The sequence below is a fragment of the Eptesicus fuscus genome, chromosome 17, assembly GCF_027574615.1.
Source record: "Eptesicus fuscus isolate TK198812 chromosome 17, DD_ASM_mEF_20220401, whole genome shotgun sequence".
Lineage (NCBI taxonomy): Eukaryota > Metazoa > Chordata > Mammalia > Chiroptera > Vespertilionidae > Eptesicus > Eptesicus fuscus.
The window spans coordinates 21,993,752-22,021,727 of NC_072489.1; the positions used below are offsets into that span (position 1 = coordinate 21,993,752).

At 38.1% G+C, this 27,976-nt stretch overlaps 1 protein-coding gene across 1 annotated transcript in view; it reads left to right on the forward strand.

Annotated features, from left to right (window-relative positions):
- The window catches only part of CTNNA3 (catenin alpha 3), a 1,343,669-nt gene that overhangs the window by 838,742 nt on the left and 476,951 nt on the right, over positions 1-27,976 (forward strand). Inside the window, exon 10 of the mRNA XM_054728624.1 lies at positions 11,938-12,030. Within this exon, the coding sequence (XP_054584599.1) occupies positions 11,938-12,030 (93 nt within the window). The remainder of the gene's footprint in view (positions 1-11,937; positions 12,031-27,976) is intronic.

Genomic DNA, 27,976 nt, shown 5'->3' on the forward strand with positions numbered 1-27,976 from the left:
AACATCAATCAGCAGCTTCCTGCACACCCCCTACTTGGGGATGTGCCCGAAACCAAGGTACATGCCCTTGACAGGAATCGAACCTGGGACCTTTCAGTTTGCAGGCCGATGCTATATCCACTGAGCCAAACCAGTTAGGGCTATATACCCCATTTTTAAGTGGTTCTGGATTCTCAGAATTTGCAGTGTCATGATTAATGTGACACTCATGATTGATATGAAGTACAAACATAGGTATAGAAAGTTATTTATTTGCTTCAAAGTAAAAATTACTTTGCTGTTTTTTTTGTGTTATTTTGTTAGAAAAGAGATTCATTATAATAGTTCAATCCATAGATTCTTAAAAGCATGAAAAAGCAGAGTTGAAATGATTTTGAGTCTTCTCAAAGTTAACCACAATTACCATTTTGAACAATATTTTAAATATCACACTTTCACACACACACACACTGATATAATAAATAGATCATGATATACTTTCTTTTTTACTTGTCATTGGCATGTTTCCAAGTCAATATATATAGGACACTTTCATTAATCACTGATTTATAAATTAGATAACTATATAGTGAAAAAAAGTTACTTGGAAAAATTTCAGCCAATATAGAAAACATACAATTAAAAAGAGATGCTTCTCTTCATGGCAAGAGTATCTAACTTCCTGTCCCATATACAACTCATGTTAACAGTTGGGGTTTATCACTGTAGACTTTATACTTAGCATTTATACATTTACATACATAATTTTATTTAAATAGGAACATACTTTATATACATTCTAAAAAAAATATTTTTCACTTAAAATTATATATTTGAGATAATTTGACAGCAGTTTTTTCCTTTTTTCAGAATCATAGTATCCTATATAATAAAGAGGTAATATGCAAATTGACCCTCACTCCATCACACCATCACAAGATGGCTGCATCCACAGCAGAGGCAGGGTTCCTGTAACACAAGATGGCTGCACCCACAGTGGAGGCAGGGTTCCTGTAATGAGCCATAACGAGCGATCAGCAGGGACCTGAGGCTGTGTGGCACTGGGCGGGGAGGGGTACCTGAGGCTGTGCCCCCTGCCTGGTGGGGCTTGACAGGGGACCTCAGGCCACGCCTCCCACCTCAGTGCCTGGCCAGGGGACCTGTGGGTGCGCTGGGGGACCTGAGGCTGCACCCCCCCGCCTGGCATTGGGCCAGGGAACCTGAGGCTGTGCCCCCTGACCAGTGGGGCTTGATGGAGGACCTGAGGCTCCGCACCCCCTACCCAGCGGGGCTTGACAGGGGTGGGGCTGGCTGGGTCTGGATCTCGCCCAATGGGGGTGGAGCCAGCTGGGTCTGGGTCTCGCGTGAATTTGAGGTGCCCGTGAGTGGACGGGGACTTGACTCTGGGTCCTGTGGCGTGCCCCAGACTCTGACAGGAGGAAGATTTTCATATACATTTTACTAATTTTCTTTCATCTCTGACACTTCTATTATAGAGAAAGGGCAAATAGCAATATTAAAATATTTCCTCTAATTCCCTTTTAATGTGCACAAATCTCGTGCACTGGGCCACTAGTTACCTAATATAATTTATTATCCATTGATATATATTTAGATTCATTTTAGTGCTAAAAATGCAGTTCAAGTGGCCCTCCCTGTGGCTCTATGCTCCTTCACATATGCAGGCATTTCTGGAAGACAGACTACATTAAACTGAATTGTGGCAGTTTCACAAATTTTAAATTTTTATAGATGAGGCTAAATTGCCCTCTGAAAAGTTGCCATGTAACTTTCCAGTTGTTCATAACCTCAGCAATCCTAGATAATATAAAACTTTCTAATTATTAGAATGTTAATAGCAAAATGTAATTTTCTTAGTCGCATTTCCTGCTAAGTGACTCAAGAGGTAGATTGGGCAACTTTTTATGTATTTATCAGTCATTGTATTTCGTATGTAAAGTATCTGTTTGAATATTTTGTCCTTTTTTAATAGCTTGTTTTTTATTGATGTTTACAACCTATTTATACCATGTGGTATAACTCAGTTGTATTATCCACATGGTATAAATAGGTTGTAAACATCAATAAAAAACAATTTTAAAAGATTATAAATCTTTTCTGGGTTATGATATATAACAAATACTTTTTCAATCTTTTGCATTTTGACTTTTTAGGTTTTCATTATTTTCAAATTAAATAAATTATGCAGTCATATATGCTAGTCTTTTACATAAATTGAATTTTTTTTATCTCCTACCAAGTGTTATTCAATTGGGTCATTACCATTATTATTTCCATTGCTCTGAAAAGCAAATTTTATATGTGTTTTAATTACTCACTCATTATATTATCCTTTAGTTTTCTTTTTTGTAAATTATTTTACTAGTCTTTCATATGTACATGAAAAGTAACCTAAGTTCAGTTTAGATCTATTAAATTAGTAAACAAATTTAGTGAGAGTTGACATTTTATTTTACAATATTGAGTATTCCCACCCAAAAATATATTTCTTCTCATTCATTCAGTTATTATTTTATGTCATTAAGTAAAAAGTGATACATATAGACATATGCATATAAATATATATATAAAATATAATTGTACTTATTTCGTAATAAGTATACATACTATGAAATTTTTAACTTTATTTGCTATTATGAAAGTGACATTGTGGCACTGAAACTTTTCTCTGATGGTAGTTGATGTATAGGAAAGTAATATATATTATTTATCCTGTATGAAGCTGTCTTAGTACTCAGCATTTTAGATAATTATCTTGCATTCTCTAGATCCGTGGTCGACAAACTGCAGCTCACGAGCCACATGTGGCTCTTTGGCCCCTTCAGTGTGGCTCTTCCACAAAATACCACGGCCTGGGCAAGTCTGTTTTGAAGAAGTGGCGTTAGAAGAAGTTTAAGTTTAAAAAATTTGGCTCTCAAAAGAAATTTCAATCATTGTACTGTTGATATTTGGCTCTGTTGATTAATGAGGGATGTCTGACTGCTGGCTTAGGCCTGATCCCCCTGGGAGGTCCTGGATTGCAAGAGGGTGTAGGCTGGGCTGAGGGACCTCCCCCCAGTGCACGAATTGACTAATGAGTTTGCTGACCACTGCTCTAGATGGACAATTTTATCACCTGAGAATATATTTCTTCTTGCTTTACAATATTTGAAGCTATAATTTATTTTTTAGGTTTATTTACATTGGCTAGCACTTTAAGTAAATTATTGATTAACCTCAGTGACAGTGGGAATGCTTGTCTTAATTTTAAGTTTTGAACAGGATATTTACTTTAAGTTTCTGGAATTTGACCTGTTTCTGTTAAGAATGATCCCCTGTATTTATTCACTAAGGTTTTTGGTGGTTTGTTTAGCTTTGCTTTGCTTTAATAAGAACAGGCATATAACTATTATCAAATTTTTTCTAAAATGTTTTGAAATATAATAAGACAAGGAATTGCATTATTTGATTTCTCAATCATAAACCCTTGGTTTATTCCTGGGATAAACTACATTGTCTTGCTGTATTATTCTTTTACTACATAGTTAGGTATAATTTGCTAGTATTTTATTTAGACATTTTATGTTTAAATTAACAACCAAATTGCCTGATCCCTCTACCCTCTGTCTAAATTCCTGTGTAATTATATAGGATTAGGTTATATAATCCTATATAATAAAAGCCTAATATGCAAATTGACCAAACAGCAGAACAACCAGTTGCTATGACGCACACTGACCACCAAGGGGCAGACGCTCAATGCAAGAGCTGCCCCCTGGTGGTCAGTGCGCTCCCACAGGGGGAGCGCCACTCAGCCAGAAGCCAGGCTCATGGCTGGCAAGCGCAGCAGCGGTGGCAGGAGCCGCCACTGCAGATGGGCGGTAAGGAGCAAGGGGTCCCAGACTGTGAGAGCCCTGGACTGCAAGAGGGATGTCTGACTGCTGGCTTAGGCCTGATCCCCCTGGGAGGTCCTGGATTGTGAGAGGGCGCAGACTGGGCTGAGGGACCTCCCCGCAGTGCATGAATCTCATGCACTGAGCCTCTAGTAGTAAAATAAAATTATTGAAATGGGAAGGATAACCAAAGACAGAAGCAAATGATTATATTAGAAAAACTATACCAGAGACAGGATTGTGTGATTTAAAGTTCATAAAGTTTGGGAGGCAGCTTAAGATGCCTAGTCCAAGAAAATATGAAGTTCCTTGGTAATAATTTGTTTCCATGAAACATCCGGAGTACAGTGGCCTCTATGAGATTCATTTACCTCTAGCTTCCTATGGACTTTAAAGCTACAGTTTTATTCTCTGACTCTTTCATGTGTCCCCTTAAATAGACTGTGTTTCTTGAGATTTTTTTTTTTCATTGTCTTTGATTTCCCTGCCAGTTCACAGCCCACCCAATAGATGCATAATCAATATTTGTTACTTATGAAATTGTTTCCCTGCACCTTGCCATGCACTTTTATAGCACAATTCTATTAGTTAAATATTCAACAAAACTCATAATTCATGGTCAGTTCTTGTTACTACAACGAGCTGCACAGCAGCACTGTTTCATGGAGGCATGGAAGTGCTGGGTTGTTTAGCCAGAGGTCACTTGGATGCCAACATTGGAAGACGACAGACCCCCTGCTATGCTTCTCAGACTCAGTCCCAGGCCCCCGAGCTAGGCTTTTCTGGAAACAAACCATGAGGTCATTACATTACTTTCTGGAGGAGACACTAGTAAAGCTCACAGGTGTGTTGAAGGGAGTTACCGCACTTTTTCCATTTGCCATACTTACCCGCATTTGGCAGCCAGCTTGGGCCCTTTGAAGAGTTACTTTACTTGATTAAAAATAAATTAATTGAAAGCTACATCAGGAGCTTTTCAGTGATTCCCAATTTGATATCTTAAGTGAAAGTAAAACTTGAAAGACTCTTCCCCCCGGCTTTGTTAAGTACGATGACCAGACAAGAAGACAAGTGTGTTACTTCTCTTTGAAGTCCAGCTTTCTAAGCCTTTGTGGAATATTGCAAATGAATTTCAAAGGGAAATCTCATTCCTCTTTCTCACTTGTCCTGAATTTCTGTTGCTGTCTCCTCCCTCTAAACTCCCTTTTCCTTTCTCTCTTTGGGGATGATACATTCTTAAGCATACTAATTTATGCACTTATGCATTTATTCATTCACTGAAGAATTATTTGTTTGGCTACCATATAGCAGGTACTAAGAACTTAGAGCCCAAGGATGAGAAAACAGGGATGAAGTCCCTGCTCTTATCAAGAGAAGAAATGACCACTAGTCTAATAATCTCCTCAGTGAATGTGTGATTACAAACTGAAAACCATGCTCTGAAGGAAAACCTTGACTTGGGTAGAGAAGGGTCTTAGGGATGGGTGGAGGGTTGCAGTATTGGTGAAACTTTTCCCAAGGAATTACTTTTGAGCTGAAATCTGACCAACATCAGTTAAGCAGGTCTAAGTGATATAAGGGTGGCAGTGAGGAAGGAGGAGGAACACATTCCAGGCTAAAGAGAACAGTGTGTGCAAATGTCCTGTGGGAGAATGAAGCATGACTACCTGAAGTAGGTTGATATAGCTGAAACAAAATAATAATAATAAATAATGATAATAATCATCTATGCATGATGAGTTTAGACCAGATTATATAGGACTTTTTAGGGAAGGTAATGTGGTGAGGGGATGGGAAAATTATAATAAGGGAATCTTTAAAAAACTGACAGTAAATTTGATGAGGGTTAGGAGCAAGAAAAGTAGATAATACAAGATATGTTTGAGAGGTGAAGTGGAAAGAAATGAATAGATGGGAATGGGGGAGTGAGTCTTGTCCAGGCAGCCTCTAGCTCTCTGCTTTGGGTTACAAGTCACGTGGGGTCACTTCACTACCTACGCAGCCCTCAGTTCACACTAGGCTACTGTGAGCATCATCATTCCAACCAAATAACTCTAAGAATGGCCCTCTGTGTGGCTACATCAATGGATAATTTTAAGGGTTACTTATTTGATTTCTCAGTATTTGATTGTTGAGGCTACCTTCTTGAAACTTTCTCTTCTCCCTATCTCTACAACTTTAGAGTATTGTGGATAATCTTCTCTATTTCTGGCCATCTTTTCTAAGACTTATCATATGGTTATCCTCTTCTATCTGCCTGATAAATATTGATGTCTGAGAAGAGTATCTAAGTGTAGATGCTTCCTAACTACACTTCATAGCTATGTACCTAACTACATACCTGTTGGATATGTCTACTTGTTTATCTCAATGGCAACTTAAAGTATCTAGTGCAACTCTGGATATTGCCCAATGACTTGAACTTGTAGTGTTCCTTCCATCAGTGATTTGCTATTTTCTATCATGTCCAAAGGGCATGGGCCTCTCTTTCCATTCTTCATGCCTCTTCACAGGGTTTCGTGAACCCTTGTCCTTTTCCAAGTTCAGAAATAAATCTGTCTCCTTTTCAAACACCAAGTTAAAAATAAAGAAAGGATTTCAGCTATATTGTTAAAGTACCCTTACTCAGAGTTTGCCTGTGTTCATTTGTTTCTTTGCTACAGATTTGTCAGATTTTGATGTTCCAAAAAACATGTATAGTCAGACAGAAATTAACCCTGGACTGAAGAGCTTTCTTTGCTCAAGTACTCTTCATTCAAAACTTAAAGTATAAATCTGAATAAAGAATGCACTGTAGTTAATTTAAAAAAAGATACTTACCTTTATGCTCGTGTTATAGATAAGTAGGAACTTTTCCTTTCTTTTTGATAAAGAAGGGACTCTGCTTTTCTTGAATTTAGTTAAAGTTATAGCACAATATCAGTAAAAAGTCTGGTCCATCATTTCAATGGAGGGGACCTTTGTGAATATTTTAATTCAGGGTGGCGTAAAGGGCACACCTTTCCCTGGTTAATAGTCTCTGTGTTACTGATTGGTTTAAGTATATTTCTTCTCCCTGTTTAACTTTTTTTTTTTCTATTTATACAATAGAAAATTACAGAGTAGGGTCAGAGGTCACAAACTGGTGACCTATGAACTAAAGTAAGCCAACAGACTGTTATTTTTGTTAAGGCAGTAAGTTTTACCTTTTATTTCTTCTTGTTTTAATGATTTTTAATGCCTTTAGGTTGGGCATGCACACAGATGAGGACCCACCACCCCACCCCAACCACTGAGTTACATCTAGACTCTGTTTGTATTCCCTGCATGAATCCTAAAAACATTTGAGTAAGTTCTTTAGGCTTCTAAGGATGCAATTCATAAAACCTTTTGAGAGACTTAATGTTCTTGTCCAACCCCAATTAGCAGAGAGATAGATGAGCTGAAAGGAGATTCATACATAGTCAGGGCTAGCAGGTATCAGGCCCTCTCTGTACATTATCTCCTTTAATCATCAAAGCTCCCCAGTGAAGTACATATTATCATATCCATTTTATAGATGACAAAACAGGCCCAGGGTCAGAAAGATTAGTAATTGTGGGAATTAGGTTCAAACCCGGATCTGTTTATCTCTAAAACATTCCAATGCCCTAATTTTTTTAATTGGGTAGAAACTTTCCACAAGTATCTCTTGAATAATGAAGGTTAGACCCAGACTTTTGAAACATTGTCAAAGTTAGATATATAAAAGATGTCAGATGTCCAAATATCTTAAACTATGTCACAAAATACTTAATTTGCATGGTGGTTTCTTTGGCTAGTAGGGAATTGCTTTCATGCTGTGTTTTGGAACATACTTGACTGCCAAAAGAGCCCCATAAAAATTAGGAATAATTATTATTGGAGGAAATTTGGCTTTCATTTATACATTGATGTGACTTTGGAAAATATGTCACAGATCACTCAAATTAGAACTGTAAAGAGATTTTCTTTCTATCACATGTTTTGTTTTGTCACAGAATACTAGCTCCCTTATAAATTTTAATTGCTATAAAATATTACTACAACTCCATGTTCCTTAATCTGGAAATAGCACTACTTGATTTATCTAGAAAGTTTACCTGACATAACAGTTCTGGTAAAGAAAAGTTCAGGTATGTCTGAACAAAAGAAGACAGAATATTAATATGGTCATTAATTGAGTGGAAAACGTTTAGTTGTGCTGCATTTTCAATTGAGAATTTTGTAAAACTTAAGTCTGCTATAGGGAATAAAGTTAACAATCCTATATAATAAAGATGTAATATGCAAATGGTTGTTACGCCGTGAAGCTTAACGACCGACCACATAACGACCAGATCACGGATCAGCAGGAGGGTGGGGCAGCTAGCTAAAAGCAAGCAGTGGAGAGCTACAGGAGGGGGCAGGGCAGCAAGCTATGAGGGGGGATGGGGGGAGACGGGGGAAGATACAGGAGGGGGGGCAGTGAGCTGAGAACTGCTGGAGGGCGGCAGCGAGCTGCTGGCGGGCTACTGGCACACGGATTCATGTGCAAGGCTACTAGTATTGTAATAACTATTTATGGTACCCGGTGGGGACTTGAATTATCAGAGGGAACGCGTTGTAACCTATATGAATGTCTATCCACTGCGCTGTACACCTGAAACTAACACAAAATAGTATTAAATGCTAACTATAATAGAAAAGTAATTTTAAAACAGGGAAAAAAAGACAAAGAGATCCAACAACAAAGGCAGATACCCCTTGTCAATGTTTTTCCCATTAACTCTTCTTGCCAGATGTACATGAAGTTTACAACAATTTTAATTCAGTTCAACTTTGCTTTGCTACTAAATTCATTCAAAAACAAACAAAAAGAGGAAATGATTGATTATGAATATATGTGATAAAATACCCAAGCAACAATGGTGCTAACATTAGAGCCATTTAACTTTCTTTTATAACATGGTGGGTGGATATAGGACATTAATTACTTGTAATGAAGTACATGACAAAATTTAAAATCACAAATATAGTTTTATAAGCATACTTTATGGAAATATTGAGGCAAATAATCAGAATAGTTGAAAAAGTGGAAAATGATTGACCCTGAAGAATGAGATTTTGGGGTGTAGTTTCATGATGTAAGAGATTGCTATTTTTCTATGTAAACCTTGTAATACTGTTTTTTAAAATGAAATAGATTGCTGTTTAGTGATAATGAGCATCCTTTCATATGTCTATTGGCCATCTGTATGTCCTCTTTGGAGAAGTGTCTATTTAGGTCTTTTGTCCGTTTCTTAATTGGGTTATTCATTTATTTATTTATTTGGTGTTTAGTTTTATAAGTTCCTTATAAATTTTGGATATTAAGCTCTTATAAGATATATTGACCAATTCAGTGGTTTGTCTTTTTGTTTTGTTGATGGTTTCCTTTGCCGTGCAAAAACTTTTAAGTTTGATATAATTTTATTAACCAGTGTCACCCCAATTAATTCATATTTTGTATGTACCATATGATTCATTTATATATGAAATCTAATGAACAAAATAAACTAACGAAGTGGAGACAGACCCATGTCAGTCAGAAAACAGCCTAACAGCTCTCAGAGGGAGGTGGTTGGGGGCTGGATGAGAAAGGTGAAGGAATTAGGCAAAGAAAAAAAAGAAAGATTCATGCATACAGACAACATTATGGTGATTGCCAGAGGGAAGGAGGGCAGGTGGGAAGGTAGAAGATAAAGGGGGGATAAATGGTGATGGAAGGAGACTTGACTTGGGGTGGTAAACACATAATATAATATACAGATGATAATATTGTAGAATTATACCTGAAGCCTACATAATTTTATTAACCAATGTCACCTCAATAAACTCAATAAAAAAGAAAAAAAAAGTTCCAGAAATTAATGATAAAAATTAATTTTACTTTACATTTAGAAAGTTAACTCTGCTAATATGAACAGAAACTTTCTGCTTAGGATGGTTTCCATGTCGCTGGATTGGCTTATAACAAACATGGTGCCAAGAAATGTTCAGAACAAGATGTTTATTTTTAAATGGGAAAAAGAGAAAGATGATACATGGAAGGAAGGAAGGAATGGAGGGAGGGAAGGAGGGAGGTAGGGAGGGAGAAAGGAAAGAGAGAGAGAGAGAGAGAGAGAGAGAGAGAGAGAGAGAGAGAGAGAGAGAGAGAGAGAGAGAGAGAGAGAAAGAAAGAAAGAAAGAAAGAAAGAAAGAAAGAAAGAAAGAAAGAAAGAAAGAAAGAAAGAAAGAAAGAAAGGAAGAAAGAAAGAAGAGTGTCTATATGGGGCACTTTTTTGTAATTTTTAAGTTTAGGATTAACCAGCATTTTTCTGATTTGACCAAAAGATTGATCTAATTTTTTTTTTTTACTTAAACAGTGCTCAAATTTATGGATAGATATTTTCTGCAAGTTCAGTGCCAATTATCATAGACATATTAAAGCAATTAGATGACTGGATTTCACTTCCTGAGAGTGGATCCTGGGGTGGGGAGAGGGGTACAGAAGCTGCTGCCCTTTTCAAATAATTCACAAATGTGCTAATTATGTGTCATATTTGAAAGCTGAGGCATTGTGACCTTCAAGCCAACAAAAGACCTTTTCAAGTAAGCCATTCCACGTACATTAATAAAGTGAACAATGCCCTTCCACACGTAAATAATGTATGGCTGTTATTTCATTACATGTAAATGGAAAGCAAGGAGTGGTTTCACTGTTGACATAGTAAAAGAAATGCTATTGAAAACAAAGGCTATAAATCCATTTTCATAACATTTGTGATATTCTTCAACTAGTGATCCGAAGATGTGTTTGTTGTGTCCTCCCAATTGCATGCATTTAATGTGTGGATTCTCCACAACTAAATGTGTTTTGGATTTGAGCAATAAAAACGGCGACATATTTAAGTATATAATGTTAGAAACGAATTGTTGGAAAAGCAAACTTCTTGCTGTGATGAAGACAACGATGCATTTTGTAGGTTGGGGAAACACTACCCCTATACACAAATAATCACCTGCTACCAAGAGGAACGGTGAATAACAGGCTCAAAGGAAGGGAAAAGAATCCCATGCTCTTTCTCATGGCTCTTTCATGGTATAAAGAAAGTATTGGTAAATATTGGACTTAGGCCCTAACCGGTTTGGCTCAGTGGATAGAGCCTCGGCCTGCGGACTGAAGGGTCCCAGGTTTGATTCTAGTCAAGGGCATGTACTTTGGTTGCGGGCACATCCCCAGTGGGAGGTGTGCAGGAGGCAGCTGATTGATGTTTCTCATCCATGTTTCTGGGTCTCTATCCTTCTCCCTTCCTTTCTGTAAAAAAATCAATAAAATATATTTAAAAAAATATTGGACTTAGGTAATGGACATAAAGGTACTTATTTGAAAGAGCAGCCTCTTCACTGGAAGAGTATAAGTTTCAAAAGTAATAATGTATAAAGGAATTTTAGTGTCACTAATGCTTGAATCAAATGGACTGCTGGGATGCCAAACAGTGCCCATGAAGTTGTAGTAGAAAATCAAGAACAGGAAGAAGAATTTAATGGTCTTGTATTTGCCCAGCTTTGTAGCATATTTTATGCTGAATAAAACATGAATAAAGATACAGTCATTCTTAATGCAACTTAAGTAGGCATAAGAAATCTCTGGGAAATAATAAACTAATTACAAACGTAAAATAAACCGCAATCATATGAGATTCTAAGAACTTATTAGCATTCAATCCACAGATAGAATTTTTTCAGCCCCATAGGAAACCATAATAGTTAGCATCTTATTGTGAATTAGATGTTGATCCCAAGAGACTGCACAGGGTTTACTGATTCACTCACTAGTTATTTCTCTTGTTTTAAATAATTTTATAGGGATCTTCGTTGTTATTTGTTGTAATAGATTCTCAGGATGCTTTCATAAAACAGATATCTGACATTTGTGAGAATGCTAATGCTTGTAACTGGGACTTTCAATGTATGGGTACATCTGCTTACTTGTCTAGGAAAACAAATGTTTCTGCATTTTCTTGATAATCTGAAATAATTTTCATTATTTTGGATTGTATTTAAGGTGGCAAATCTTGCTTGTTCCATGTCAACAAATGAAGATGGAATTAAAATTGTCAAAATTGCAGCCAACCACTTGGAAACTTTGTGTCCACAGGTATGACTATGTTGCTGTCTCTCACTAAACTGGCTGTAAGAATTGTATACAATGCTTCAGACTTTCATACACATGGAACGATATTTAAGTATTTATTTTAAACACAGAAGATAACTCATCTTAAGGTCACGGCTCATTCTTTACTAATCACCCAGTTCTTTACTTAGCATGTGGTTCTTGTAACATTCCCTAAGGGCCCATATCAGAATCCTGTGAGAGAAAGATATAGCTTGAATCAAAGCAGAGTTTTGCTCAACAGATTTCATGTCTTAGTCATTATTTGTTTTGAAACCTCAAACAGAATGAAAGGAATGACATTTTTGCCCCTTTTATAAAATAAAGGCATGGGTTTGAAAAAAGCCAATAAATGTTTTCCTGTCTGCAATTCAGGAGTTTTTGAACTCTGAAGAACAATATATTTTTAGGGAATTATTTCTAGACTAGAGGCCCAGTCCACGAAATTCATGCATGGGTTGGGGGGAGGGGTGTCCCTTAGCCTCGCCTCACCTTCTCCAATCCGGGACCCATCGGGGGATGTCCAACTGCTGGTTTAGGCCCAATACCTGTGGGATTGGGCCTAAACCGGAAGTTGGACATCCCTCTCGCAATCTGGGACTGCTGGCTCCTAACCGCTCACCTGCGTGCCTGCCTGATAGCCCCTAACTGCCTGCCAGCCTGATTGCCCCTAACTGTCTCTGCCTGCCTGCCTGATCGCCCCTAACCACCTCTGCCTGCCTGATCACCCTAACTGCTCTCCCCTGCCGGCCTGATCCCCCTAACTGCCTCTGCCTCGGCCCCGCCACCGTGGCTTTGTCCGGAAGTACATCTGGAAGGTTGTCCGGAAGATGTCTGGTCTAATTAGCATATTACCCTTTTATTAAATAGGATGACTAGTAATCCTGAAGACATGGATCAAGATATACATAAGGGCAATCTTAATCATGTTGTCTCAGAATAAGCTCTGTATTCTTTACTACTACTCTATTTCTTTATCCCTGCAACAGTATTGCAATGCCTTAATTATGGTTTTATACTAAATCTTATCTTTTAGGCAAATTGGTTCACTTTGTTTTGTTTTTTCTTTAAATTACTGTTGTTCTTATTTTGCTCTTTCATATAATTTTTAGTATCAACTTGTCAAGTTCCATAAAAATACATGTTAGAATATTTATTGAAATCGCAAAAATATTTTGAATTTCAAATTGTTTTAGATATTCAGTATCCTTTAAGATATTGAATCTTTTCATTAATAAACATGTTTTATGTATCTCCATAATCAGATCTTTTTCAATGTCTCTCAGTGATTCCTTAGTTTTTTTATTATTTATTACAATAAATTACATGGTTACATGCTGAAGGCTTCAAAATTTTTCTCTCTAGGCTAACCTACTTCCCCAATGACATTTCCACTTTGATATCTAGAGGACAGTTAAAACTTGAAATAGCACAAATGTAATTCTGGTTGTTCTGTCCTCATCTCATTCTGTTGCTGCTTCTGTCTTCCTGATTTTACTAATGGCATGGCCATTCATCTGGTTTCTTGGGCGGGGGGCAGTGGGAGGGGAGGACTGGAGATTTCCTTTATTCAATAAGTGGTTATTGAATATATAGGCTGTGGTTGGTAGCGTTTATGCATCTGGGGAAAAATAGTAAAGAAAACAAACAAAAGTCCTTGCTCTTGTGAAGCTTATATTCTAACTAGAGACCCGGTGCATGGATTTTTGCATAGGTGGGGTCCCTTGGCCTAGCCTGCAGGGGTTGAGCCAGAACTGGCTCTCCAACATCTCCTGAGGGATCTCAAATTGTGAGAGGGTGGTTCTTGGGTGACGCACCCTGGAATCAGGCTCCCTCCTCTCTGGTTCCGGGTGCATCACCCGAGAACCACAGCTGCCAAGTCACCGCAGCTCAGCAGCTCCTGTGTTGAGCTTCTGCCCCCTGCTGGTCAGTGCACATCATAACTACCGGTCGGAGCATCTGCCCCTGGTGGTCATTGCGTGTCATAGCTACCGGTTGGATGGTCGAACAGTTGGATGGTCACTGAAGCTTTTATATTTATAGACTAGAGGCCTGGTGCATGAAAATTCATGCACTGGAGCGGGGGTGTCCCTCAGCCCAGCCTGCCCCTTCTCACGGTCTGGGAGCCCTCAGTGGCAGGAGGCTACCCAGGCGATCAGGGGAAGGAAACACCCCCATTACACCTCTGCTACTGCCACTGCCGGCAGCGCAAGCCTTGGCCAGTCCTGGCTACCTGAGCCTCGGGTGGCCCTGGGCAGTTGGGCAGCCGCCATCCGAGGCTTGCCTGCTCCTCGGCCGGCCCTGCTTGCCTGAGTCTAGTCAGCGGGGGGTTCAGGAGGACCTGAGGCCCCCAGCTGGGCTGATGGGACTCCGGCAGCAGGCGTGCAGAACAGCTGGCCCTGCCCCTGCTGTGGGCACTGCCATCTTGTGATGGTCAATTTGCATATTACCTCTTTATTAATAGGATGCTATCTAATGGCTAATTATTTCTATCTAATCCATTAACAAGTCCTATCAATTTTGCCAGAAATATTTATCTTGAATCTATGTATTTTCATCCATCTTATCTGTCAACACTTTAGCCTATAACACCATCATCTCTATCTTGGGCAACAGAACTGTTATCTTATATGACATTCATGCTTGTACTAATGTCTCTCTAATCTACTTTCTATATAAAAGTCAAATTGTAAAGATATTTATCCTAGTAATTGCTTTTCTTAGCTATTTATAGTAAAATGCAAACATTTTTATGGGTTAATCAGACTCTTTTTAAAAATATATGTTTTTATTCATTTCAGAGAGAGGAAGAGCAAGGGAGAGAGGGATAGAAACATCAATGATAAGAGAATTATTGATCGGCTGCCTCCTGCATGCACCCTACTGGGGGTTGAGCTCTCAACGTGGTCATGTGCCCTGACTGGGAAATGAACTATGACCTGCTAGATTCACAGGTCAATGCTCAACCGCTGTGCCATACCAACTGGGCTTAATCAGACTCTTATGATCTTCCTATTGTCTAACGTCCAGCCCCATCCAATATTATTTTCCTTTTTAATCCTTAGGTCTCTGTGCACTGGCCTTTGTTTCTAGAACACAATGAGCTCCTTCGCCCCTGAGGGAGTTTGCAGTTGGCAGTTTCCCAATGCTCTTTTCCCACACGGCTATGTAGACAGCAACGGTTATGTTCAATTTGTGAGGACTCTGCTCAAATACCATCTCCTCAGAGATCAATCCCTTAAATCACTCCTGCAGCTCTCTCATATCATGTTGCCATATTTATTTCTTTTAGAGTCTCTATCACAACCTCAAATTATATTTTATATTATCTTGTTACTTTTATTGTATATTTTCACACTGAAAAATAACCTTCATGATGGCAATGATTTAGTCTTCCTTATTCACTGCTTATAACCAACTGCACCTAGCAAAAATGCAGCATTTTTTGTCCTATATATGTGAATGATCAGGATTTTAGAATAATAAGTCATTCTATTCATAGAGGACAGCAAGGCTTTCGCCAACATCTTTATGACAGTTTTCCTAATATGGTGTGTCTTCTTTTTGATAACATAAAAAAATAGAGTATAATTATTGAATTGTAACTAATGAAAAAAATCCTTTAAATGGCTGGTTAATATATAGTTGCTAGTCAAGAGTGAGGCCTCTCTTGGTGGGCTGAAATTATCTGCTTTTGACTTAGCTCATTTCAGTATTTTCCTAGTGATTTGGATAAAATTATAGGATAATACTGTTAAAACTTCAGTTAAAAATAAGAGGATAAAGGAAACATATTAACCGAAAGAATACAGTCACAAAGAATTTGGGTATTCTAGAGTATAGACTAAATCTCAATATCCAGATGAAATATAATAAGTATAATAATTAAACCATATATACTGAGCACTCTAAAACAAATTGCAAAGATAGAGAATGGAATAAATATAGCTTAGCAAAAATTTATCCTCCAAGAAACCTGCAGGTTTTAGTTGATAGTGATCTCAATGTGAATCGACAGTATAATATAGCTATTAGAAAAAAAAATGAATGATTTAAATTTCTTCATCAAAGAATAAGTTCTAAAACTTATTTTCAATCTTCTTTACACTTAAAATTATTTTAAACATTGTATAATTTTTATACAGCACATCTTGAATTTCAGAATTAGTATATCTGGAGTATAACCCAGTGTGTGTGTGTGTGTGTGTGTGTGTGTGTGTGTGTATGCACATGTGTGTAAGTTCCACTTTTGCAAAATATAGTATATCGAAATAAAGTATGCACATACAGTTAGATTTACTAATTCCACTTTCTTCAATTTATGATACAGGTGTATATGTGCATATGTACACCAGTGTGTAAGCAAGGTTTTTATGCAGCTTTATCTGGAATGACAAAATCTAAAGCCACCTAAATGTCTGTTGATAGTAAATTGGTATGTTTTGGTATGGAAGATATCCAAGAAGAGTGAAAAAGGAAAATTTCAGGTGAATATGTATATTATGCCATATATTTTGGAAAAGAGGAGATAGATAGAACCATATGTTTTTGAAGATCATAGAAAAGTTTTTAAAAGGTCCTCTTGAGAGTTTTTAAAAAACTTACTTCCAATAAGTAAGATTAGAGACAAAGAACAAGTAGGAATACTTTTATATTTTGCTTTATTTATTTTAGTACTCTTAATTTTACTAGAAATGGATATTTCATTAATTTCTGAACAAAACCCAACCAATTAGAACAATTATAGATTGATTCTGGAGTGAATTAAGTTGAGAAAACACAGGGTTGGGAGGAGCTTATAGGGTGGCATATAATTCCTATGTGTTAAATACGGTTGAGTTCTCCTAAGTCTCAGTGAATTGGATCATTGTGGTTCTCACTGTGACTAATGGACTACAATTACAATGCTTTGCCCAGTTACAGATGTCACACTTCAAAATAGAATTGTCACTTGGAGCATTGGGGCAGAGGATATCCAAAATAGTGACATGACTTGAAGGTATGTCATATGAAAAATTTATAAAAGCAGCAGGGAATTTTTTAGCCAGGAAAAGGTAAGACTTGGAGAAACATAATCACTGTCAGCAAATCTTGAAAGGGCTATGATGTGAAAGACTTCATTCTGAGGGCCTTGAGGGACAGGACTACAACCTATGAGCAGAAGCTAAAAGGACAGGTACACATTTCATCTCAATATAGAATGAGTTTCTAATGGAAGTATGTATACTAGAAGGAAGCGACTTTGTTGAGAAGAAAGGATTTGTAATTTCTCAATGCCACAGACATCTAAACACAAGAAGGGTGATGATGAGACCAAGCTATTGTATCGAGGGTATGAGCTCTGGGTGAGAAATTGGCCTACCTGCCTTTTGAAGTTCAATGCTGAGATCCTATAATGGATTTGTCTTTTACATAAAGGAGAGAAATGTGATCTTGGTGATAGCATTGCTGGAGTAGTATAGCTGTTTGAAGTCAACCCAGTGGAAGGATAAAGCTGTCTATAGGGATTGACTCTGGTTACATTTTTAACAAGTGACTTAGAAGAGTATTTTTAAAATAAACATTTTACATCTGCATATGGCACAAAAATGAGAAAGATAGCATTCAATGTTCTAAAGTATGTTGACAATTTGGATTACTTTTGGAAACTCATAAGCTGAAATTTAACAAGAGTAAATATAAAGTCAGGGCCTTAGGTTAAATAAAATTGATTGCACAAGTGGATATGAAAAACATTGCTTATCAGAAGCACCTGGGACATCAGAAGTGCAGAGGGATATTTGTTAACTAGTTCAAAGAATTCCAAACACTGGTCCATGAAAACATTTTCATGGTCTATTGTAAAATTAGTTTAGTGTAATTAGCTTTGTTTCCCAACATAAAATTTATTTAACTTTTTGTTAGAAATCTATGTACTTTCTACTTGTTATATATTCATCTAAATATTTGATTTAGGAAATAAGAAAAGTAGATACATTTTCATATTACTTCTTTACTTGGCAAAATAAAAATCTTCAAAACTTATCTCAATTTTCTTTTCCCTTTTTCTTCTTCTTTCAAAATAATTGTGACCTGAAAATTTCATAAAATTAAAATTACTACCCTAGAAGGACTCAACTGTATGTCAGCAGCATCATATGGGGATCATTTTGCAGATTTATGGTGATTATGATGCTCAGCTTGTGAAATAAGGAGACATTCCCAATGCACTTGGCATGGAGATGACCAGTTCTAGAGTATCATGCTGGTACTTAAAAATTAGCCTCCTATATTTGGTTAAAATTTAATTATCTCACCCCTAAAGCCTTGGCAGGGCCAGACCAAATAATTATATGGCCCTTGGACCAGATGTTCCCCACCCCTGGATAGTGAAACTACTACCTAATCACTGGATGCATTTAAACAAAAGCCAAATAGGCTGTGCCTTGTTGAAGACGTTAGAAGAGAATTTTATTATTGGGTGGTAGAGGTATTAAATGGTCTAATGTATCTTTCTATAAATAAATTTTTAATTGATAGAAATTGTGGTGAGACCTAGATTATTTCCCTCTGGTCAATACACTTACCCTCAATTAGGCAGACTCTCTCAAAGTGCTTAACTTTTTCAAAAGCATGTCAAGTTTTCTAATCACTGTCACGCTTACATCAATAGTTAATATAGTTTTATTATATCCTCTGTTTATCTCTCTTATCAAATGGTGTTCGATGACCTGACAGAGCTGAAACATCTTGCAGAGGCATCTAGTTTATTTTCAGTGTTGTGCTTGGGAATATATTTTTTATAAATTGCTATTGGGAATCTATACTTAACTTTCTAAAACAGTTATATATTGGGTGTGTTGAAAAGTAGGGAGGAAAGTCAAGGTTACCCCAGACATAGAAGCTTGTGAAATTTTAGAAAAAAAACAACAACAAAGTACCTGGGGGAGGGTGTGCACCTGTATTCATATTTGAACATGGAACAAGATAACCTCCTTGAGCGTAGGGATTTTTTATTCATTGCTATATTCTAAGACAGTGGTTCTCAACCTTTCTAATGCCGCGACCCTTTAATACAGTTCCTCATGTTGTGGTGACCCCCAACCATAAAATTATTTTCGTTGCTACTTCATAACTGTAATTTTGCTACTGTTATGAATCGTCATGTAAATATCTGTGTTTCCCGATGGTCTTAGGCTCTACAGCAGTGGCTCTCAACCTGTGTGCGACCCACAGGTTGAGAACCGCTAGCAGGGTCACCTAAGACCATCGGAAAACACAGATATTTACATTACAATTCATAACAGTAGCAAAATTACAGTTATGAAGTAGCAACGAAAATAATTTTATGGTTGGGGGTCACCACAACATGAGGAACTCTATTAAAGGGTCGCGACATAAGAAAGGTTGAGAACCACTGTTCTAAGAAAATTCCTGACACTCAGTAGGTACTCATTACTAGGTGGAACAAACTAGGATTATAGTTGTGAGTATGCATAGCACAGAGTTTATTCTTTTATTATTATGTATTAATTGTTTTCCATACAAACAACTGTAAACCTGCTTTTGCCACACTCTGTATTTCTGGAGTGAATGAGGATATCAGCGTGAACCAATTTTGCATTGTAGACACTGGCAGGTAGATGCTGAAAGCCAGCATGATTCCTCATCCTCCTTTGTTCTTTGGGAGATGTAGAAACTCCCAATTTCTAACCAAGTGATAAAATGTCTCCATATGACACTTTGTCAGCTTGAAGTACAAGTCATGTGAAATGACTGGCATTATCTCTCTCTGCATGGACAGGATTGTTTTGTTATAACAGCAGCTTCTTTTGATTAACTTACGAAGTGTTACTGTATTTAGCACACACTTCAGTAAGGGCAATGGGCTCTTTTCGAATGGAAAAACATGTGCTGATTTGTATGGGGTTTTTGTCTGTTGGTTTTCGTGATCGAGCAGCTGTCATATCTATGAATTGAAAGCATTTAATTTTCTAAGTGTCACGCTCCAGGGAAACACATATGCTTTCTTTCATCTTCTGTAGACCATAATGATGGGTGTTTAGTTTGCAAGTAAACAATATAGGACTCAAATAATCAAATTGAAATCATCATACAGTATTCTTCAAGAATCTCGGGGTGTACCTATGAGTGTTGTGACAGGCTTTTTATGCCTAATTTATACTCTAAGGTTTTGGAAACCAAGGCTAAAATGAAGTGATCCTTTAATAAAAAAAAACCTGATTGTGATTGACTGGTTGATCCTCAAGACTGTCTGGCTGACTTAAGACCAGAAGCCTGGGCTCAGTCTCGTTCTTGTGGTGCCCATATATTTATGGGGGGGAGGCAGCACTTGACTGCAGCTATTAACACCATTGCTTTCTGAGCCTGGAAATTACGTTCTGTGTTATTCTGCTCTCATTATTCTGTATTCTTTCTCAAAGACACAGCCAGCCACACCCGTCCACTCACTCCAAGGATCGTTTCATTCAACAATAGTTGCTGAGCACTTACTGGGAGTATCCGTGAAGTCAGGGTGAGCCAAGGGCGGGAAGAACAGATTCATGGTGTACCCCTGGGAGCACTTCTGAGGAATAAAGTGTGGTTTTAACTAGGAAGGGCTTTATCTAAGAAAATCTGATGTGGTATGTCCTGGAAGAAGAAACAGACGTTATGGGGAAAGAAGTTATACCATTAAATATTAGTGGGGACATGGAGACCAAAAATTAGATAATGACTTAAAAGAAAGCAGATAGAACTAAATATGGTTCAACATAAAGGCTGAGGCACGAATTCCAAAATTGATCACAAACCTGAGAGTTTGTACCTGAGCCCTTATTTAGTCTCACAGTGCTTAACATCATATTAAGCATCTTAGCAGAAAGGGCCTGTGCCAACGTTGATAATGTTCTAGTCATAGAAGAAAACAAAGATGGAGCTTTGCTTACATGCATTAAGCTTCCAGTGAGAAGGGAAAACGTATTATCCAGGTAGAAATGAAGTGGTGTTAGAGAGTAGTAGGTTGAAATGCTATGGGAGTGGGAAAGAGATTCGTGTCAGGAAATTCAGGGAGGGCTCTCTGAAAGGTCACATTTTCTATTGGCCTTAAAGGATAAGCAGGATTTGGACATTTGGAGAAATATGAAAAGGGCATCTAGGCAGAAGATATGGGAAAGTGTGCAACAGAAATGGAAAAAGTGAGTAATTGTATCTACCTCACCCACTTTTTTTTTTTTTTTTTAAACAGGGGAGCTCCTGGTACTATGGGTAGAACAATTCTTTGTTGTGTGGGATGGTCAGAGTGGTGGGTTCTACCTGCCAGAAAATTCAGACTCTAGGGCACTGTGTACACAACCACCACCTCCCCCAGCCTGATCTTTGTGATAACCTCCACACATTTCCGGTGCCTCCTAGGAGATTCTGTCCCATGGCGGGGCATGCTGTGGAAAAGGGAAGGTTGGATACATGGTTGAAACACAGATTGAAGGCCTTACTGCCAAGTAAAGGAACTTAGATTTGGAATGTAGTGGAGGAGGGCAAGTCACTGTGATGGGCTATGCTTCTGGGGAATTACTCCGGAAATTGTATGTCAATTGAATGAAAAAAGGCACAGGCAGGACCAGTGAAGAGATTATTTAATATTATATGATAATTAAGAATTCAAATGAGGAATATAGGAATGAAAATGTATAGATGGAACAAATGATAAATTGACTTTATAAAGTGACCACAAATGGAAAACAAATTAGACAATGGTAATGATGGAGGGAAAAGAGGATAAATATGAGGGTTTTAGCCTGACACCTGGCGGGATAGTGGTTCTCTGAGGAGAAATTGGAAATACAATGAAAGAGAGGTCACTTAAGGACAGAAATTAATTTATGTAAAGTACTCTCAACATAGGTTGAGATTTTAGCAAACAACACATATAAGAACTTGAGATATCACAGCTGGATATGGTAACCATTCACGTGGAGGTTATGGTTAAAAGCGTAGAGCAAGATTGCTAAAGACTAAGAGAAAATGAAAGGACCAAAGATAGAACCTTAAAAAAAAAAACAAACAAAAAAAAAACCCCACACATCTAGGAGGAAAGAAAAAGGAACCGGAGAAAAACCGATCATGAAAGAAGAAGGAAAGTGTGGCTGGGTGGAAACCATGAGAGAGGAGCCCATTCAGGAACTGTGAGATCATTGCTCCATAAGAGAGAATGAATGAGGCTGAGCAATTAATGAGTCAAAATGTTGTTTCTGGTGAGCAGCAAGGTATCATTATGGCATCGCACAGTTTATGTTTTTAGAAGGAAATTTAATACCTGTTTTAGAAATAAAATTATTGTACTTATACCACCAAATTTCACTCTTTGCCTAATGGAAAACAGCATGAGTTTAATATCTAACAAAATAAACATACTATTTTTTTAAATCCTGCTCTTTGAAAACTACATTAAAGCCCTGAATCTGATTCTGAACATGTAAGCACCTTCTGTGCAGTGTACTTAGTAATGTGGGGGTGCAGAAAAAAATCACTCTCCTCCCACCTTCTAAGATCTTCTAGCTGGGCTAATAATCACATTTAACACAGACAGTAACAGGAGAAGATGTCCAAAGTTTATTTTACAGATGAACATGGGGAAGGGGGTGCCAGAAGATAGGAGAACCAAGGAAGTATTGGGCAGTTGAAGTTTAAATGCCATTCTGGGGCTGAGAGGAGAGGGTGTGGGGGGTGGGAGGTGGTGCTGTTTGTGGTTTGGGATTTCAAAGGGCAGGAAGACAATTCACATGGTGGTGGCACAGCAAAAGCGTGCTAAATAAATGTTTGCTAAGCTGTCTTTAACAATGGGACACAGAGAGGACTTGGAACAAATGGGTCTCGCTAGGTTCCTCTCTATCACACACTAGTTTATATTAAACCACAGATATCTGTGATGATACCTTCCTTCCTGGAGCAGGCTCTTGGTCTAAATTCCTTATAGGTAGTTAGGGGAGAGGTCAGAGATTTTTTCCATCTTTTGTTTCTTAAAATCAATATCCCAAAAGGCATGTTTTAGGGTGGGAAACTGCTTCCCTTCAGCGTCAAACTCCACTGAGGAAGCGATGGCCATCCTCAGGCATCTATGACATGGCAGGTGCCTTCCCATGGTTATCGTATTTAATTTTGTAAAGGTCTTGTGACAAGAATTATTGATCTAATTGTATATATAAGAAGAAATTCAGAGATGTTCAGTGAGTTGCTCAAGGTTAAGGAATGGAAAACATAAGTCCTATTTGAATACTAACATTCTCCTTCATTTTGAAGAAATTATTTCAACTGTCAGAGTTTTATCTATTTGTATTAGTATAATTCTTTAAAGAACATAGACTCCCCGCCCCCCCCCCCCATTTCTCCTTGCTGTGAAAACAGTGATAAAAAAAAAAAATCTCTCATAAAGCTTTTCAACATTGAGTCTGTAATGCTTTTTGACCCTCATTATATTTAGGACTTACTATTCAGAATTCCTTGTTTTGGGTCCTTCATAAAGGATAACAACATTATTTAACATTTACGTATCACTTTATAAATTGGCTTTATAATACATTTAAATTAACACACTCAGTAAGGTTGGATCCCAGAGAGGTTGAATGTGTTCTATAATATTATACAGCAAACTGAGGGAAGAGACTAGAATATAATTCTTGCCATCCAACATCACTCAATATATTTGTCTACTTAATTGGATGGAAAAACATTATGGATCAATGTGTTAATCATGTCTTATTAGTATAATATTTTCAAATATTTAATATTCAAAACTTTTGGTTAAAAACAAAGGGGTCATTTCTATGGGCAGGTAGCTGGGTATATAGAAGTGCATATTTAAGATCATAGAGCAATATTTGGTTCCTTAGAACCCATATGTAGATAATGCTACAAAAAACAATTTGGGTTTAAAATACTGAATTGATTCAGGCTATGTATCCTTATTTTCTTGAAAAATATTTTTATATTAAAACTCTCTACTTAGGATTCATGAAAGTATACTTTTTAAAAAGCATTTGTTATCATAAAAATATTCTTGAGAACATTGGAACTTTTATCAGATAATAAAATTATGTAACCATGTAGTTAGAAAATAAAAACACCTATAGCCAGTTTTTAGAGCCTTTCATAGTGGAACATTTTATTTCTATTTAGTCCTTTTTTATCCCCTGCTCAACAACCCTTATAGTCTGCTATAAGTAATATTGCATTTATCAAGCAGTATCATTGTATAGATAAAGATATTTTATGGATAATATACTAGTGAAGTAAACCATTTTAAGGAAAGAGCCTTTGGCCTCCATATAGGTATAGTATACCAATCTGAGAGTAGGAAAGACTAGTAGGAAGTAATTCGAGGCAGCCTAAGGGAAATGCATGAGAAACCTAAGGGAATGTCACAGCTCATGAATGCAAAACTGCCTGTCAGCATTCCAGGAAGAATTCATTGCAGTGCTCTTAAGCAAATACTTATATCTATGATCTGAGACAAAAATGCCTGTTGGCCAAGCTTTGCTGATACATTAATAGAGAGATGACAGTCATCTTCCTATTGAAATCTTTGTCTCTCAGTGCTTAGTACAATGTCCTGCCAATAAATAATCATTATGATTTCTGTTTCTGCCAGATGTTTTCTATAAATCGTGAAATGCAAAAACAAAAGATTTAAAAGCCGCTCCGAACTAAAGTATGCTTGAGGTGAGGTCATTTGTCAGAACAGAGTTTTCATAAGTAAACAAATAATTACTCGAAAGATCTCATTGGGAGTTATGGAGTTTCTAACGTGCATTGTTCGTAGGTCACTGAACAAGGTTTTTTTTGAGGATCATAGTATTTGACATCTATTCATTTTCCAAATATGTATTGAACACCTGCTTATCTTCTAGGGACTAAGGATAATACACCAAAGGCAATAGTCAAGGTGCCTATCCTTTGGAGCTTACATTCTATTTGAGAGGCAGAGATAATACATATGGAAGTACATAAAAAATAATGTTGGATAAAACATATATACACATACATACACATATATATATATATATATAATATATATATATATATATATATATATGTATATGTATGTGTATGTATGTTTTATCCAACATTTATATATATAAATTCATTTAATCCTCACAATAAACCTAAGAGGCAGATACTATTATTTATACACTTTTAAAGATGAGGAAACTGTAGTCCAAAAAATTCATGTAACTTGCCGAGTCAGGGAAAGAAAGAGCTGGAGAGCTAGGATTCCAGCCTGGGCAGTCTGGTTTCCTAGCCTTCCATACTGCATGCTCCACTATAAGCCAAATCAGGTAAGTTATGCAATAGAAAGAGACTATGGGCAAAACATACCTCAAGGCAGAGGTGACCTTTGAGTTGATTGTTTAATAGCAAAAAGAAACATGTAAAATTCTGCAGAGAGAGCTTTCCAGGCTGAAGAGACAAGTACAAAGGCCTCCAGATGGAAATGGACTTGACCTATTTGAATGAAGATATGTAGGATTAGGGAAGGAGGGGGAAATAGAGGACAGGGACTAGATCTTGTGCGACCATGTTAATGGTGGTCTATTAAATCAGAAACTCTTGATGACACAGCTCAGCCGTGTTTTGATGAGTCTACCAGGTGATTCCGATGCATGCTACAGATTCGCCTGGGAGAGTGGTGTGTGAGTGGCCTACAAGGTCTAGCCAGTGGTTGGCAAACTCATTAGTCAACAGAGCCAAATATCAACAGTACAATGATTGAAATTTCTTTTGAGAGCCAAATTTTTTAAACTTAAACTTCTTCTAAGGCCACTTCTTCAAAATAGACTTGCCAAGGCCGTGGTATTTTGTGGAAGAGCCACGCTCAAGGGGCCAAAGAGCCGCATGTGGCTCGCGAGCCGCAGTTTGCCAACCAAGGGTCTAGAATCTAGAGAGATCATTGTGTGCACCTCTTACCAACTCAGTGTCACTGGTGGCTTGCAATTGGCCATGATGGGGAAATATATCTCAGAGAAGTCAGAAATCCTTAAATGCTACACAGCGAGGCTTTTTATTACCACTACTGGTAAATTCACTGGTCACCGTGGACCTATGAATTTGCTTTATAACAAGTTCTCAGGTAATGCTGATGCTAACTGGTCACACTTAGAGAATTATCGGAACTAAATTTGTTTTATTCTCTACTGTCCTATTTCTCAAATGTTCTCCCTTTCCCTTTTATATATTTCTTAATTGCATAATCTTCAACATTTTCTTTCAATTTATTTTCATCCTCATAATTTCCACTTCATTTTCATTAGCATTATTTCATCTAGCTCATCATTACTTCTGGCCCCGTTCTTACCATAGCTATCTTCATGACAGTCTTCTCTTATTTATCTGTCTAACATAGGTATCTTGTACAGACTTTGGTGTTTCCCTCTTCTCTCCTATCACCAAAGACATAAGGTTATCCAATGGTTGCTGTTGCTTATTGTATCAATTCTAATCTCCTTTCCATGCTTAAATCCGAGTGCCAAGTACCAGGTGTTTTCCACCTCACACCAACATGTATCCATCCCTTCATCTTTCTAATCCACATACTCTCTGCCTATGTCCAGACTTTTGTTCATAATCTTCTGGAGACCTAGCTTGAAATAAATTTATCATTTATCTCATTCCATCCCCCTTGATGCTCCATATACATTGTATCTATTTTAAACATTCCAATTCATTGATAATTTTTACCAACATATATTTGACAAGACCTTTAATTATATCTTTGTGTCCAAGACAGAACAATAAAAGCTTCATGTTAGTGTAATTAGAGAAAAATTACAGCAGATTAATACAAAGGGTTTCATCCCTAGCTGGTTTGGCTCAGTGGATAGTGTCGGCCTATGGACTAAAGGGCCCCAGGTTCAATTCTGGCCAAGGGCACATGCCCAGGTTGTGGGCTTGATCTTCCCTACAGTGTGGGTATGCAGGAGGCAGATGATCAGTGATTCTCTCTCATCATTGATGTTTCTATCTCTCTTTCTCCCTTCCTCTCTGAAATCAATTTATATATATACTAGTAGCCCATTTGCAGGAAAAATCCTGCAAGCTGCCACTTCGGCCGCATGCGCTGCCACTGCTGCAGCCACTGTTGCAGCCGCCCCGCCTGCACCCACGTGCCGCTACCACCCACCCCGCTCCACCCCGCTCCGCCCCACTCCGCCCTGCCCCGCCCCGCCCCACCTGGGCTTTCCCTCTGGCAGCCATTTTGCTTTCCGTTTTTCCTCTGTCTTCCTTCTAAGTTGTCTTCAGTCTTCACTCCTCCCTCCCTCAGCGTATGCAAATTAACCTGCCATCTTTGTTGGGTAATTTGCATACTCGCCCTGATTAGCTGGTGGGTGTGGCTTTGGCTGGTGGGCGTGGCTTGGGCGTAGCGAAGGTGCGGTCAATTTGCATATTACTATTTTATTAGGTAGGAGATATATATATATATATATATATATATATATATATATATACTAGAGGCCCAGTGCACAAAATGCATGTGTCCCTCAGCCCAGCCTGCACCCTCTCCAATCTGGGACTCCTTGAGGGGTGTCCAACTGCCCGTTCAGGCCCAATCCTAATCGGGCCTAAATGGGCAATCGCTCTCACAATCCAGGACTGCTGGCTCCCAACTGCTCGCCTGCCTACCTTCCTGATTGCCCCTAACTGCTTCTGCCTGCCAGCCTGATCACCCCCTAACCACTCCCCTGCCAGCCTGATTGATGCCTAACTGCTCCCCTGCCAGCCTGATTGCCTCTAACTGCCCTCCCATGCAAGCCTGGTCACCCCTAACTGCCCTTCCCTGAAGGCCTGGTCCCCCCCAACTGCCCTTCCCTGCAGGTCCGCCCTCCCCTGCTAGCCTGATTGCCCACAACTGCCCTCCCTTGCAGGCCTGGTCCCTCCCAACTGCCCTCTCCTGCTGGCC